The sequence below is a fragment of the Mastigoproctus giganteus genome, chromosome 4 (assembly GCF_048544385.1).
Source record: "Mastigoproctus giganteus isolate SK-2022 chromosome 4, ASM4854438v1, whole genome shotgun sequence".
Taxonomy (NCBI): domain Eukaryota; kingdom Metazoa; phylum Arthropoda; class Arachnida; order Uropygi; family Thelyphonidae; genus Mastigoproctus; species Mastigoproctus giganteus.
This window is the reverse complement of record NC_143578.1, coordinates 163,707,831-163,724,153: the sequence shown is the minus strand read 5'-3', so window position 1 is coordinate 163,724,153 and position 16,323 is coordinate 163,707,831. Positions and strand designations below refer to the sequence as shown.

The 16,323-nt window shown below is 36.2% G+C and overlaps 1 protein-coding gene across 1 annotated transcript in view; it reads right to left on the bottom strand.

Annotated features, from left to right (window-relative positions):
* Tgt (tRNA-guanine transglycosylase) overlaps positions 1 to 16,323 on the bottom strand; it is a 114,278-nt gene that overhangs the window by 46,718 nt on the left and 51,237 nt on the right. Inside the window, exon 5 of the mRNA XM_090371860.1 lies at positions 9,261 to 9,399. Within this exon, the coding sequence (XP_090227986.1) occupies positions 9,261 to 9,399 (139 nt within the window). The remainder of the gene's footprint in view (positions 1 to 9,260; positions 9,400 to 16,323) is intronic.

Below are 16,323 nucleotides of genomic sequence, written 5' to 3'. Positions count from 1 at the left end.
AGAATCCAAATTTAAAAAGAGTTCAAGAATTTCCATAATGCCGTGCTCAGACACGTGGAAATTTGACTTTTTACATTTCAAAGTTTCAGATTTTACTTTCCATTTAGATAGTAATTTTATTAGAAGATGAAATGCACAAGGCATAATTTCTTATTGGTTTAGGTAATTAACTATATACACTGGTGTGCAAAATTTAAGGACCAGTCAGGTTTTCACCTGTAGCTTCTCATAGGAGTAGCCTAGATATGGGAAAAATATACTAAAGGAAACTCGTAAGGTAAAGAAATGATGAAGGAAATAACAGTGACACAACAGTGGAAACAAAACGGTACAGAGGAACTTTATTCAAAAATGGCAATATAGCACTGGCTGCCATGATGCAGATACATCACTGCCAAAGATGGAACAAAGGGAAGAGGTGGTCCTCAGTGGAAGATATGGCCACCCCTAATGTCGATGCAGGCTTTGCACCACCTGTCCATACTTAGAACAACGTCGTTGAAAAGTTCTTGCAGTAACATCATCCATTCCTCTGTTAATGGCATCTTCAGCTGGTGAACATTTTCTGGTGGGTGTGGACATGCCGCTAGGCATCTCTCCAGAGTGTTCCATATGTGTTCGATGGGATTTAGATCAGAGGAAATGGGCAGGCCAAACCGTACAAACAATGTCCTCACTTTCCAAAAGCATATTAACAGCTGCAGTGCGATGGGGTGCGGCATTATCATCCATAAACATGAACTCGGGGCCAATGGCACCTCGGAACAGACGCACATGGGGAAGGATTACCTCAATACAGTAGCGTGCACCGGTTACAGTACCGCCTTCCAGTATCTGGAGTTGGGTAAGCACATCTAAGCTAACGCTTTCCCACTGGCTGCCATGATGCAGATACATCACTGCCAAAGATGGAACAAAGGGAAGAGGTGGTCCTCAGTGGGAGATATGGCCACCCCTAATGTCGATGCAGGCTTTGCACCACCTGTCCATACTTAGAACAACGTCGTTGAAAAGTTCTTGCAGTAACATCATCCATTCCTCTGTTAACGGCATCTTCAGCTGGTGAACATTTTCTGGTGGGTGTGGACGTGCCGCTAGGCATCTCTCCAGAGCGTCCCATATGTGTTTGATGGGATTTAGATCAGAGGAAATTTGCAGGCCAAACCGTACAAACAATGTCCTCACTTTCCAAAAGCATATCAACAGCTGCAGTGCGATGGGGTGCGGCATTATTATCCATAAACACGAACTCGGGGCCAATGGCACCTCGGAACAGACACACATGGGGAAGGATTACCTCAGTACAGTAGCGTGCACCGGTTACAGTACCGCCTTCCAGTATCTGGAGTTGGGTAAGCACATCTAAGGTAAAGCTTTCCCAGACGAGAACACCTTGACCGCCATATTGATCCCTTTCAGTGATGTTTGCGGGATGATACCGTGTGCCAACCTCTCGCCAGATTAACTGACATCCAGAATCACTGCTGAGACTGAATCTACTCTCATCAGTAAAGAGTACCTTAAGTAAAGATTTTGTGGTTGTAACCTTTAGAAAGTGTTGGTCCTTAAGTTTTGCACACCAGTGTAATATCGGTGTAGATACACCATAGTTTACCCATAAATTTGAACTACGTATGTAGTGTAAAGGCATCGTTTAATTATATCTCATTATGTGTGCCTTTGCAATGAGATAGCTGGTATTGCACTACTTCAAGTAAATAACGCTTCTTTAGTAGAGAAGACTACTGTTATTTATTTTCAGTGGATACCACGATCGTCTGAGTGGTGGTATCCATTGAAAATAAATAACAGTAGCCTTCTCTACTAAAGAAGCGTTATTTACTTGAAGTAGTGCAATACCAGCTATCTCATTGCAAAGGCACACATAATATGAGATATAATTAAACGATGCCTTTACACTACATACGTAGTTCAAATTTATGGGTAAACTATGGTGTATCTACACTGATATTATATAGTAATTATATAGATGACAACGGGGGAATCGGTGGTGCACTTCTTCCTCTGGCCTTAATATTAATTAAATTACTAATGTATCTTAATCTTTCTACTTTTAATTAATTTGTGCTTTTAATGTCTTCACCTTCAAAAACTTCAATGTAATTAACATAGATAAATGAGGTAAGTACCAGAGAAATAAGCTTTTGCTAGAATATTTATTTGAGCAATTAACAAACGGCACTTTAAGAATTATTATAAATTCTTACTGCCCAAGTATTTACTTGTTCCATGATGATCCCAGCAGCCCGTGAAATCCCCATTACCTCTCTTTCCAAGCTGCTGCTCATTCCAATAGAAGCAGTGCAGGAATCACTTTCACCTCTGCCTGTGGCTACCATTAATTTATTAGTCTGTGAATCCCCCCAAGCTAGCAGCTTCCCGACCCACCTAACACTGCCTCGATAGCATCAGCAAATATTCTTGCACCCTTTCTATTTAAGTGTATCCCATCCCTGTAGAAGCAATCTCTCCTGTTAACAAGAATGGACCATGCTGTGAAAAATTCTACCCCATGAGCCTTGCACAATCTCTCCAGGACCGAACTGATTGACAAGGCTCTCATTATACTCCCTCCTATCATGTCTGGGCAGAATTGTAGACACTTTCCCATTTAATCCTAACTCGCAACTTTTTTCAACATTGATCTGTACTTGCTAAGTAAGTCTGCAGATCTCCTACTCTTCATGTCATTAGTGCCAACGTGTACATCAATATCACCCTTTGTGCCTTTAAAAGATGATATCTGCTCTACAATGTCATCAACTTTTCCCCATGGCCAACTTACACCAGTCCTATTCCACCTATCCTTTTTGCACAATATATTTCCCATCTCCCTGACAATAACTACTTCCTGTGGGACCAGCGAATTCTGCCCTGAAGATTGCTGCCGTGTTGCCTGATGCACAAGAGTAAGCTCTGGTGTTGAGTTGGGTAGCTGAGAGTTTGATGGGGCTCCTCATTTTAATTCCTTTGAGGGCATCTACCCTGCTCTTCAAACTCTCACAGACACCCACCAGAACACCAAGTTGGTGCCTAATTTCTTGACACTCTCTGCACATCTTCCTTGGCTAGGTCTTGTCCTGTTAAAGAATGGTTTGCAAACATTTCATAAGTTGCACATTTTTTTTTTTTTTTTTAGGCTGTGGTACATTGGAGAATTGCCCCCCCCTTGGTTCTCCCCCGAGCCACAGCACTCCCTCTACTCTGTTTTGTTTGTTATTTGGTTTTTTTTAGGAGCATTAGCAACTAAGGCCATATTGCTCCGTGAATATGCGGTGGTCATTCCTGACCTTTCCACATCTTCCGTATTTGGTGGTGACGGGCTCGAACCCCGGTCTAATCAAGAAGCCTGTGCTACGCACTGCTGCTCCTTCCCACCTGGCTACGGAGGCGCCCTCCCTCTACTCTGTGCACGTTGCTTTGCTGCTCTAGTCTGGGGCATGATTTCCAATCAAATACAATGTAATTAATTAAAATGAAAACTAATAAGGTTAATAAATTTAACTGATTAATTGACTATACTGTATTATACTTGACTGGCTATACGATACTATACTAAGTGTGACAATACTACAATCCTGTGACAATCCTTTAGTTTAAAAGTTTATTAATGAAAATTCTGTATTGGCAGCCATATTATAAACTCAGATTCTTGGGTGTAAAAATAAATATAAATAAAAAACCCTATTCATGTTATCAATGTAATATTTTATTTTTGCAGCATTCATTCAGAGGATCACTAACTAAGAAAAAGAAAAGTTAATTTTTAAATTCTGTTTTTAAAAAAAATCGAACTACTGTCATTTTTTTTCTAATAGCACTATTCTCCTAAAGATAAAATTAAATGAGATATCTCATTTAAATTTATTATCAAAATAATTATCACTATTTTAACACAAAAAAAAGTACAGTTATGAAAATAATTTATTTTCAGAGTAAGCAGCTTTTCAGAGGTAAAAGGAATTCAATATTATTTTGAAAATTAAACATTTGAAAAGCTCAAATATATATGTTATGTTTGTTATTTGGTTTTTAGTAGCATTGGCAACTAAGGCCATATTGCTCCGGGGATATGTGGTAGTCATTCCCTGACCTTTCCACATCCTCCGTATTTGGTGATCACAGGCTCGAACCCTGGTCTAATCATGAAGCATGTGCTACGCACTGCTGCTCCTGCCCACCTGGCTACGGAGGCGCCTCAAATATATATATATTAAAAAAAAAAAAAAAAAGAATCATAATATGAAAGGTTAATGAAAGTGTTTCAATCTGAGGACAACTACTATCTAGGTGTCCACTTGTACTATCAAAATTAACATGATAACAGATTAATAAATTAGAGAATTTCTTCCCTGACTTAAAACCTTGTTCGTATTTCAGTTAGAAATGCCAATTTTTGGCAATTTAATTATGTTCAGAAAAACTTAGGAAAACCCATTTCTATTCCCTTATTTATGCTCAGGTAGTTTCCATATTTCTTCATAATCACCATGTCATAAAGATGTGAGATACAGGAATATGTAAAATAATAGCATATTATTGTTATCTATTAATGTTGTTCGTATAGTTATTTTGTTACTTCAAATGCAATTTAAAATACTGTTCTATAGACAAAGACCACTGACCCAAGGACTATCCAACAGAGATGCAAAAATGGTGGGTTAAGTTTGTCATAAGTTATAATCACACCACTGTAGTGGTGCTACAGTTCTATTTTTGTTCTTTTTTTGTTCTATTGACACAAAAATATTCCTTGATCACATTTCTGTAAGTGGATCTTTTGATTAATAAAGTTTTTTAATAAATTTGATGACTACTACTAAAGGTTTGTTATTTTTGTTATTTGGTTTTTAGGAGCATTAGCAACTAAGGCCATATTGCTCTGGGGATATGCGGTGGTCATTCCCTGACCTTTCCGCATCCTCCGTATTTGGTGGGCACGGGCTCGAACCCCGGTCTAATCAAGAAGCGTGTGCTACACACTGCTGCTCCTGCCCACCCGGCTACGGAGGCGCCTACTACTAAAGGTAAAGGAAAGTTAAGATAGCAGCTTTATGTTAAAGATAATGTTCTTTCTGCTGTGTGCTATGTGCATTTCCATGGTTATAATTACCACACAATGTGGCCTACTTTAGTGAACTCTGATTTAAAGGAAGAAAACTTTAAGCTGTAAAATTATAAACTCTAACTAGTCTTTAAATGCTCATTTGTCATGCAAAAAGAGTGTATATCATTCTAAAATCAGCTGTAACATGTAAGCTAACTTGATGTCTTTATTTAGACAAATTTAAAGTTTTAAGTAATAGAAAGGGTTAGAATATAACGGTGGCCATTGCTACTGTTATATAGCAGTGGCCACCATAACGTACAAGATTAGATGATTCTTCTTCTGGTTCAATGTTCAATTTGAATGTTGGAGACACATTTTCCAGCCAACTATCCCTTGCTTTGTGAAATAGTTCTTGTATCAAAAGAACCCCTGTCCATTCTTTGATGTTATCAAGCCACTTTTTTCTTTGTCTTCCTTTTGTCCTTAAATCTTCCCTTGCAGGATTAGATGATTAGTTAATGCTAAAAGGTGTTGCACTGAAATCTTTGAAAGAAGTGCTATTTATGTGCAATTTTTAGGAGAATATATTATAGACAATGCAATTTTATCTTTTCTTTGTGCAAAAATATCCTCTGAAATTCATTCCAATTGATCACAAATTCACAATCACTGAGCCTTAGGAATAAGCCACAGAACAGCTAGATCCATTTTAACAAATAATTTTACATCTTTCAAAGTAAATAAGTGGTCACAATTGACTACAGACTTATCACCCTACTTTTCAAGAGTTTAATATGTGTTTCTTGTTTAGATGGGAGGTCAAGTCAATGTTTGAAAAAAGAAAAAGAAAAGATATTTGTGTGACTTTAGCATTAGTAACATCTCAATTGGTAAGTTTGGCATATGACAATGTTCTATGCAGAATAATACTTTATATATAGGCAGTCTATTTCTTTCCTTAAATCAGTATTTAGTTGTCAAAACCTGTCAATGTATAGTGATATGCCGTCGTGGTTGACTTTTCAAATTATTTCTTTGTTTGGTCAGCATTAGCAAGAACATTAAGCATTTAGTCTCCTTTTGTTATTCAGATTTCTTGGAAAACTGGTTCTTGTTTCATTTTAGATAAAATTTGAATAAGTGATCTTTGTTTAACTTTCCATCAGTCATGTCAAAAAATTTTAATGAGCAGGCCGGCAGCTCATTTGTATGCCATTCAATATTTTAAAAATACTGAATATCAAGAAATATTTTTAAATTGGGCACTTTTTTTACTATTATTTATTTTAATGTAAACCACTATTAGTTCAGAAATGGAAGATTTACCTCTATGATGTCTTGTAGAACACTTCAGTGCTGATACTCTCCGTTGTTGAATAATTATACAAATAGATTACAGTTGTGCCCCTGTATCCACTGATTTGGTATCCGCTGATCAGTTACCTGTGGTTAACCGTGGAAAAAAAAAAAACGAAAACACTTAACACGTACTACTCGCGTGCCCAATACGATGCTTCCCTTTATTTTTTACAATGTCGCATATGGTTTGGTCACCAACATTATAATGGTTCTTTAAAGATTGCGTCCTAACGGATGGTGCATCCGTTACACCATCCGTTACATCATAACGGATGGTGACATAAATAATGAAATAAAATTTTTCCTTTTGCGGTGCGATGGAACGCAACAATCAACGCGACACACTAAATCAAACTAAACATTTTGTCTCTCTTTTTTTATTGTTTTGAGCAGTAGGTGTGAAGACAGCGGGGGTTGCAAGGTAATAGGTACACTAATCTCCCAATGACGACTTATAATGCCAGTTCTTGTTATAAGACTTGCAAAATATCTGTTTATACCTATTCTAGTTATTACTTGAATTTTATGATTTCTGGTTGATTTTTTTTTTTTTTTTTTTTAATTTGGAGTCTTGAAGTGTCCTGGTAAATCAGGAGTCTGCTGTACTTTATTATTACCGTATTTAATGTTGGTAATGTCTTACTGCGTGTTTAATTTATCAATTAAACTTTATTATACGTAAGTATGTACAAGAAAATCACATTATATATATGGGCTCAGCAGGTATTCACTTATATCTGTGGTTTCAGCCATCCATGGTAGGCCTTGGAACATATCCCCTGCGGATACGGGGGGTCTTACTGTACATGTATTCCGCTCCCACGTAGACAAGATCAGCGATCCAATGCACCCTGGAATTGGAGACCCACAGACCCCAAAATATATCGAATCACCGTCCCAATTTTTGAGCGAGAGAATACAATACGTCTGTATTTTAAAAACAATTTAAATGATTTGAGACCAAATAAATACACAGTGAATCCATTCTCTTAATACTTTAAAAACTAATATTAAAACATAAAATTAAGAATCCCATGAAACATTAAGAGATTGAAGAATTTTGTACTTCCCTGAAGCGGACGGGGCTTTTTGACTAGGGGCATGATCACAGGAAAGTGAAACCGCAGGTATTGCAGGGGAATTTATAGCATGAAGATTAGTTGCGATTTCCCCGCAATTTCACTTTCCTGTGATCATGAACCTAGTTGAAAAGCCCTGTCTGCTTCAGGGAAGTACAAAATTCTTCAGTCTCCTAATGTTTCATAGGATTCTTAATTTTTTTGTTTCAATATTAGTTTTTAAAATATGGATATATTGTATTCTCTCGCTCAAAGATTGGGGCAGTCATTCGATGTATTTTGGGGTCGGGCTTAAGGTCCACAGGTCTCCGATTCCTGGGTGCATTGGATCACATTTGTATAATTATTCAACAATGGAGGGTATCAGCACTGAAGTGTGCTACAAGGCATCATAGAGATAAATCTTCCATTTCTAAACTAATTTACTTATAACGTAAAATGTATTAAGCCACTGCTGCTCTGTTAACTATTAATGTAAACCACTATGAATAATATATTTTTTTGAAATTTGTAAACACATATTTTATAATAGTACTGGTGTGCCAGTCGGAGATGCACTGAAAAAACTACCCACGTATTTCACTCCTCACATAGGTACCAATCCATCTGACTTGTGAATTTCCTCAATCTGTCAGCATAATTGCTTATGGAGGTAATTTATTCCAGTAGTGAACAAATCACTGGCAAAATAAAATTTCCTACAATCCATTCAATGCAATGTCTGTACCCCTTCCATATAATTTGAATTTATGGTCCCAGTTCCAGAATCATTTTAACTGTGAAAAATTTGCTATTATTCATTATTATTACCTCTCACTGTCTCACAGAACTTAATAATCAGATCCCTTTAATATACACAATTACCAAAAGACCTAGATCACATATACAAAGTATTTTCTTGTATGGATATCCTTTGCTCAACTCACCCAGTGAGATGGGCACAAAGCTGCCTGTAAAGGTCTGTATTTGGACCTTTTCAAGAAGATCATTTATTTTTTATTTTTATTTAAAAGGTGTAATCTCACAATTGTCTCATTCAATGGGATTATAATCTCTAAAAGCAAATGTTCAATAAATCATCCATAGGAAACCATGGCCCTCCTTGTAATCTGTTTACACTGCATGGAGAAATTTTCAATTCTAATACAACTAATGTAGATCGAAGGTCAGAACTATAATGGAAGAGTGCTAACATTCACTAATGCCAACTTTAATTTCTAAACTACTGTTAAATGAAAAATAAAGTACATGGCACCTTTATGGTTTTTCACTTAGTTTTTGAGTTAGCATCTTTTAAAGCTTTGGTTGTTAATTTCTTTGGTCAGTATTGTACAGAATTGATGCTGCAGTGCTAAACCAAAAAATGCCTTTCACATTATTTAAAAATTGTTATTTATCCAATTCACAGAAGTTTAAAAAAATGGCTTGTTCAAATTTTTATCTGGAATGAAATAGAAGCCAGTTTTTCCAAGAAATGAGGAATTTTAAAAGGCTATTAAAAATAAGAGTTTACACTAATTGGGTTGAAATTCTCTACTAATTTAACTGGCTGTTCTGGAGTGAAAACCGAAAATTTATTTATCACTGCATAATTACTGAAGGTTAAATGTTGAAGGTTTAATGTTGAATAAATTAACCTTCAATATTTAGAAGGTGATCATAAAAAATTACAAATTTCATAAAAAATCAATTGTATTTTTAACTCAATGTGACAATTTTTTTTTAAAATCTAATTTCATCTAGAGGCTTACCCAACACCCATAAGGTATCGTGGTTTTTCTTTAGGGAGAATATCAGTGCTTAAATGGACCATTTTCCAAAAATCATCCTTAGATTCACCCCCACTTAATCCACCAATGGCAAACCCTGGTACATCTCTTTTTATTAATTCTGTAAGATGGCACAACAAGTTAGTAAAATATTTGTAGTATTTTATATCTACAAGGTGTGGCTATTAAATAAGGAGACTATGCATGCAGCTACTGCTATTACACACCAAGCACCACCTGCGAAATAAAGGCACAGCAGTTGACCTTGAACCTTTCCCTAGTTCTCTGCCAAGTCACAATCCAACACACTCATTCGCTTTTCAGTGAGATAGGTTTTCATTACCTTGTGTTTTTGAAGTTTGCTTGAAAAACAACATAGTAAATAAGAATTAAACAATGAATCATCGTCAAAATTTTACCAAAACTAAAGAAAACAATTGAAAGTTATGAGCTGTTACATCAAGTTCATGGGGACGATAATATGTCAAGAGCTTGAATGTTTGAATGGCATGAAAAATTTTTAGAAGGAAGAGACAATGTGGGAGATGAAAAGCCTAGCCATGTGGTATCCATGAAAACAGATGAAAGTCTGGGTAAGGATATCGGTTAGAAGTGATCGTCATTTAAGCATCAGAACTAAATATGGAGAAAGAAAAAGCTAGAAAAATTTAACTGATAATTTAGGCATGAGAAAGGTGTACCAAGATGGTACCAAACACTTTGAGCAAGGGTAAAAGAATGAGAAGACTCCCAAGTTTGTGAAGATGTTTTAAAAAAATTGAGGATCCAGATTTTGAGTACTATAATTAGTTGCAATGAAAGTTGGCTTTTCCAGTATGACCCAGAAACTGAAAGAGTCAATGGAATGAAAGATAAAAATCCCCAGACAAAAACAACAACAACAAAAAAAAAAATCTCAAAACAAAAAATGAAAACCATGTTTCTTGTTTTCTTCAATATTAAAGGAATTATTATAACTGAATCATCATCATCAGCCATTTTCAATCCACTGCAGGATGAAGGCCTCTCCAGCAACTTTCCTGTTCCTTCTGTTTTGAGCAATGGCCATCCACTTACTACCCAGAACTCATGAATTTCATCTGTCCATCTCTGTCATTGTCTTCTAGGTTTTCTTCTAGCTCCTCTTGGGTACCATTCTGTTCTTTTCTTAGTCCATCTGTCATCATGACTTCGAGCTATATGTCATTCCCAAGACCATTTTAGTTCTTTAGTTTTGATAAGAATATCCTTTACTTGAGTTTGCTGCCTAATCCATGTGTTTCTCTTCTTATCTAACAGTCTGATTCCCAATATAATTTCTTCCATTCTTCACTGTGTAGTTCTCAGCTTCTCTTCCGTTCTTTTGGGTGAGTACCCAAGTTTCACTTCCATAAGTCATGCTGGGGAGTATACATTGGTTCATTATTTTACGTTTCAGATAAATTGGGATATTGCACCTAAGTATGTGACTATATTTCCTGAATGCTATCCATCCAAAATTTATTCTTCTCATGACTTCCAAGCCATTTATCATTATTACAGCTAATGACTTGTCCCAGATAAGTGTATGACTCCACCTTTTCAATTACTGCTCCTTCAATCATTATATCCATTTCTGTGGCATACTTGTTCATCATTACTTTTGTTTTAGTCATATTCATCTTTAGTCCAAAATCCTTACTAACTCTGCATAACTGATTAAGATTTTCCTCTAATTCTTTGGGATTGTGGCTTATGACCACAATTTCATCTGCAAATCATAAATGGTTTTGGTACTCTCCATTCACATTGACTCCTATCTGCGACCAGTCTTATCTTCTGAAAGCTTCATCAAGGGCAGCAGTAAACAATTTCGGAGATATTGTGTCTCCTCGTCAAACTCCTTTCTAAATTTTATATTTGCTAATGTCTTTGTCTCGTTTAATAAAGGCAGTAGTGTTCTCATATATTTTCTTCAAAATCATAATATATCGGGTATCTATGTCTTGTCTTTCCAGTGCCCGAAACATTGGCTTATGCTGTATGGAGTCAAATGCCTTTTCATAATCCACAAATGCCAGGCATAATGGCGTTTTATATTCATTTGCTTTCTCCATTAACTGTGATATTACATGAAGGTAATCCATAATCCAGAATCCTGTCCTAAAGCCAGCTTGCTCTTTTGGTTGATTCTCATCAAGTATTCTTTCTAATCTGTTAGTAATGACCCTTGTGAACAACTTGTAGCTATGGGATAAATAACAAGCTAATTGGTCTAGAATTTTCAATTTCTGATTTATCTCCTTTCTTATGCAGCAAAACTCTGATTGCATTATTCCACTCCTTAGGCATCACACCTTTTCTAATGCATTTTGTGAAGAGTCTTGCAGTTTTTGTGTCATGTCTCTTCCTCCCAATTTTAAAAACTCTACAGTAACTTCATCTTCTCCTGGGGCTTTCTGATTCTTCATTTTCTTCAATGCATGTTCTACCTCAACAGGAAGGATATCGGGTATGTCGTATGTTATTAATTTGCGATCCATCTTCCCCACTGCTGGCATCATTCCCTTGCTCCTTGCATAATTCTCTATAATAGTCTTCTGCTATTTGAATTATGCCTTCTCTGCTGTTTATAAGTACACCATCGTTATTCTTCAGTTTCAGTATCATTTGTCTTTCTGTATTACTGCTCATGGCTGCTGATTTAAATCCTTTGTTTTCCCTTAATGCTTGTTCTACTTTTCTTGTGTTAAATCTTCTCATGTCCTCTCTGAGTCTCTTTCTAATAGCTTTGCATATCTCAGTATACTCAATTTTCTCCTTGTCAGTGGTTATATTGCTCTTCATTTGTCATGTTCGGTTCATCATGACAAGTGTTTCCTGACTAATTTTTTCTTCTTTGGATTTCTTTTTACCTATAGGTTTTTTGGGCTTTATCACTTTTAGAAAGTTGTAATATTCCTTGTCAATATCTTGGTCCTAAGCTGTCTGCAGAAGCTCAAACTTGTTCTTAAGTTCCAATACAGACTGTTTTTTTCTCCTCTTCTGTTATCTCAATGGCCTTCGTATTGTTTACTCAAGTCAGTTTTTTCCTTTCTTTTCTTACATCTATATCAAGTGTGCATCTTACCATTCTGTGATCACTTCCAACATTTACCTTGTTCAGGATGGTAACATCATTCACAATATATCTTCTGTTAGTGAGGATGAAGTTGATTTCATTAGTTGTTAATCCATTTGGGCTCTTCCATGTCCACTTTCTGTTCACCCCTTTCTTGAAAAAAGTGTTCATTACTGACATTCCTCAAGATTCTGCAAATTCCACAAGTCTTTCACCAATTACAAAATTTCTTATAGTTCCTCTTTTTGCACTGTTTTGCCTCTTTCCAACCTTAGCATTGAAGTCCCCAATAATGTTAGTGTAGTGGATTTTCTGCTCATCTAGAAGACTCAATTTCGGTGTACATCTGTTCAACCTCTTCATCATCGTGGCTCGATGTTGGTGCGTAAATCATTATAACCTTTAGCTTGTACCTCTTAGAAATCCTGACACTCTTGGTGATGTACTTTTGAATTCCAAAATGTTGTTTTTTAACATCTTTATTAGACCAGAAAGCCAACTCCACCTTTACTTCTTTCACTGTTTCCATTGGTGTACAGCAGATTTCCACTTTATAAAGTTATAAGTGATTTATTTCTTCTTCTTATTTCAGCCAAACCAATAATATTCCAATTCACATTTTCTAATTCCTTTTCCAGCTCTAATATCCTGTCTTCACCGATGAGTGATCTTACATTGTAATAGGCCAAGTTCAGTTTCTGTGCATGGCAGCCTGGTCATTCCCAGAGATTTTTAGCACCCTCTGCTTCCACTCTGATCCTCTCGCTGCCGTAAGAGGGGGGAATGAAAGCTGCTGGGGACTGACGGCCATTTGTTTCGTCATGCTGTCATGTACTGGAGGGTTTGGTCTTTTCCTCTTCACGCTGACCAGGCATCTTGAAGGGAACCACTCTACATGTTCGTTGCCACCTAAGTGACGTAACACGGCTTACCATCAAGAAGGTGTGCATGAGTGTATTTTAGGGAGACAGGCCAACTTGACTTCTAAATCTGAAATAGAAAGATACTGAATCCATCAGTGTTTTAGACTGAGTGTCTGATGACACACAGAATGCCTGTTCCCCTCTAAGCCCCTACATAGCTGAATATGTCCCACCAAATCAGAATGTCAATCAAACATAGTATACTGAAGTTTTGACAAGGCTGCATCAAAAAATTCAAAGGAAGAGACATGAATTGTGGAAGGATGGTTGGATGCTCCATCAAGACAATGCTCCAGCACACAATGTACTATGTTTTCCAGTTTCTGGCCAAAAACAAATCTGTGTGTGTGGACATGAACGCTACTCACCAAACCTTATGACTTTTTTTTTATCTTCCCTAAACTGAAAAGGGTACTTAAGGGACCCCATTTTCAGTCTATTGAAGACATTCAGGAAAAAATGACCAAATTGTTAAAAGGGCTTAGAGAAGACGATTTCCAGAAATGTTTCTGTACTTGGAAGAAAACAGTGTGTATAAACCTAAGGCATTAGTTTGAAAGGGATATTTCATTATATTTATTTTATTATAACAGTCTTGTTATTAAATAGCCACACTTTGTAAGTCATTCAATTTTAAATTAACCAAACTTTAAAACTGAGGTAGGACTCTCTACTTTGAATACCTGTTAATTAAAAAAAAAATTTTTTATTAACCTTTCTTTTGTTCTTCAAAATTTCCTCTCAACCAGACCTAAATACTTTATATACAAAGTTTGATATATACAAGTGGAAGTGAATGTTGCAAAAATAATTTTATTTAATGACGAATCTTTACTCTGTTAATATTCTTTGATATAAACCTCATCAGCAACCACACAATTTTTCCCCATTGTGACAGCCACCAATCAAAACATTTTAGAATGCCTATTACCAATGCTTTTAGGCAGTCAGTTAGTCATTGGATTTCTTGAAATGTTTCAAGCAGTTTTCATTTCATGAATTGTTTTAATTTTGGGAATAGTCAAAAGTTGCATAGTGCTAAATCAAGTGTAGTGTGATGAGAATGTTTTTGTCAGCCAAAAATTGCCAGGCGGAGAGTAATACACTTGGCATGGTGCACCATTGTGGAGGTTGCACCATGGATGTAAACTAATGTACTATTGTTTTGTGTGGTTTATGGCAGATTGCATATCACAAATATTTTAGAACATTTCAGTAGCATGCTGCATTTTTTTTTTTATTTTTAAAACAGTAATACTTCACAGAACAAATCCAGATCTCTCAGAAAATATAATCAGCATAACCTTCATATATGATTTTGACTGTTATGCATTTTTGGCCCTGGGTGACTATATTCTTTTCCAATAGGAGTTTTGAAATTTAATCTCTTGATCATATCTACACACACATCTAAGACTCATCACCCATTATAATTTTTGTTAAACATAAGGATTTGATGCAGTGTTTGATTGAGTGAGAATACATAAAACATAAAGAGGAAAAATTAACTACAAGTAGCACGATTTTCTATTTTTGCCTCCACTTTTGTGGGTTAGTTGCTTACTTAAATTCAAATAGGTGATTATAAAGTTTAAATATGTTATTTTTTATCCATTTGGAATGTTTAATTTCTATTTAAAGCAACTAATTTACAAGAAAAGTAGTCAAGTACATTTAGGTAAGTAAAAATTCACAATTTTTGGGAAAAAAAGGAGCATAAAGCCACAACATGAAAATGTGACATACTACAAACTTTCTACTGTCATTTTCATTTTCAGCACATGCAATTTAGTCAAAAATCAGTTGATTTCATTCATGTTATTGGAAAAAGTTTAAAATTGTTGGCTAGTGCAATCATTAAACTCTCCAATAAAGAATGTGGTTTTCTGATGGAGACACTTTCTGCCTGAAAATGTCCTTTAAAATGAGCACTGCATTGAATCAATGGACCCTGTTTGAAAGTAAAGTGTCACTAGTTTAAATCACATCAGCACATTATGATTCATTCCTCACAACATTATGGGGGGGGGGGAAGGAGCCATGCCAATACTGCCTCCAGCAACAGTGTCATATATTATATTGCCAACAGTAACTGGCCAACTGCATGTCTCAAAGAACCTTTTATTGATACAATATTTAATAATGTGCTGGCCTTAATTACACTTCATCCTCATTGGTAGACTCCAAACCAATTTCTGATAACAACAGGGCAGCATCTTGCTTTCAACACACTGATCAATTCAGCTGCTGATTGCAGGCATATTTGGCTTGGCCTGAATCTTATATCCCAGTTCAACACACAGGTGTTCACTGGGATTAAGGTCAGGCATGCCCGCATCTTCAAACCAACTCACTACAGGCTGTGAAGTATGATGTGGCACTACCATGCTAAAGCAGAAAATGGCCCTTCCCCATACCACTGTTATAATGAAGTAAGAGCTAAATTGTCCAGATTATCAATGAAGTTCACAGCATTCATTGTTCCATGAATGATGACCAATGGTTCAATCCCAAACTATGAGAAACAATTGCAGACAGTGATAGCATTTCTGTCAAAGCTTCGTTTGGGGCAAATACACCCAGGTATGTAATATTCTCTGGACTAGTTGCTGAGAACATTATCACACCAAAACTTGGCTATTAGATCAGAAAATCATGTACTGTGATTACACCACACAATATTCACTCACATTCATTCACACAATATTCATTCCCTAATAATATTTGTCATCAGAATAAATTCCAGAGACCTATTATGATGGTTGTGTACATGGGTGCTGGCAGGATATTTTACAAGGTGGTGCATGTGGGAATAAATTTTTTGTTCACCAAAATAAATTAACAAAAATATTAAAAATTGTGTATTACTTTGAAATCCAAAGGTGAAATCTTGCACCATGCTGCTGGTGCCCATGGTTGTGCACCAGGAAAGTCAACATTATGAACTACACACTGTGATGTTTGGTCAATGTACTGCAGCTCTTTCATAAAATTCAGTGCTACACAGCCTCCTATGCACTTT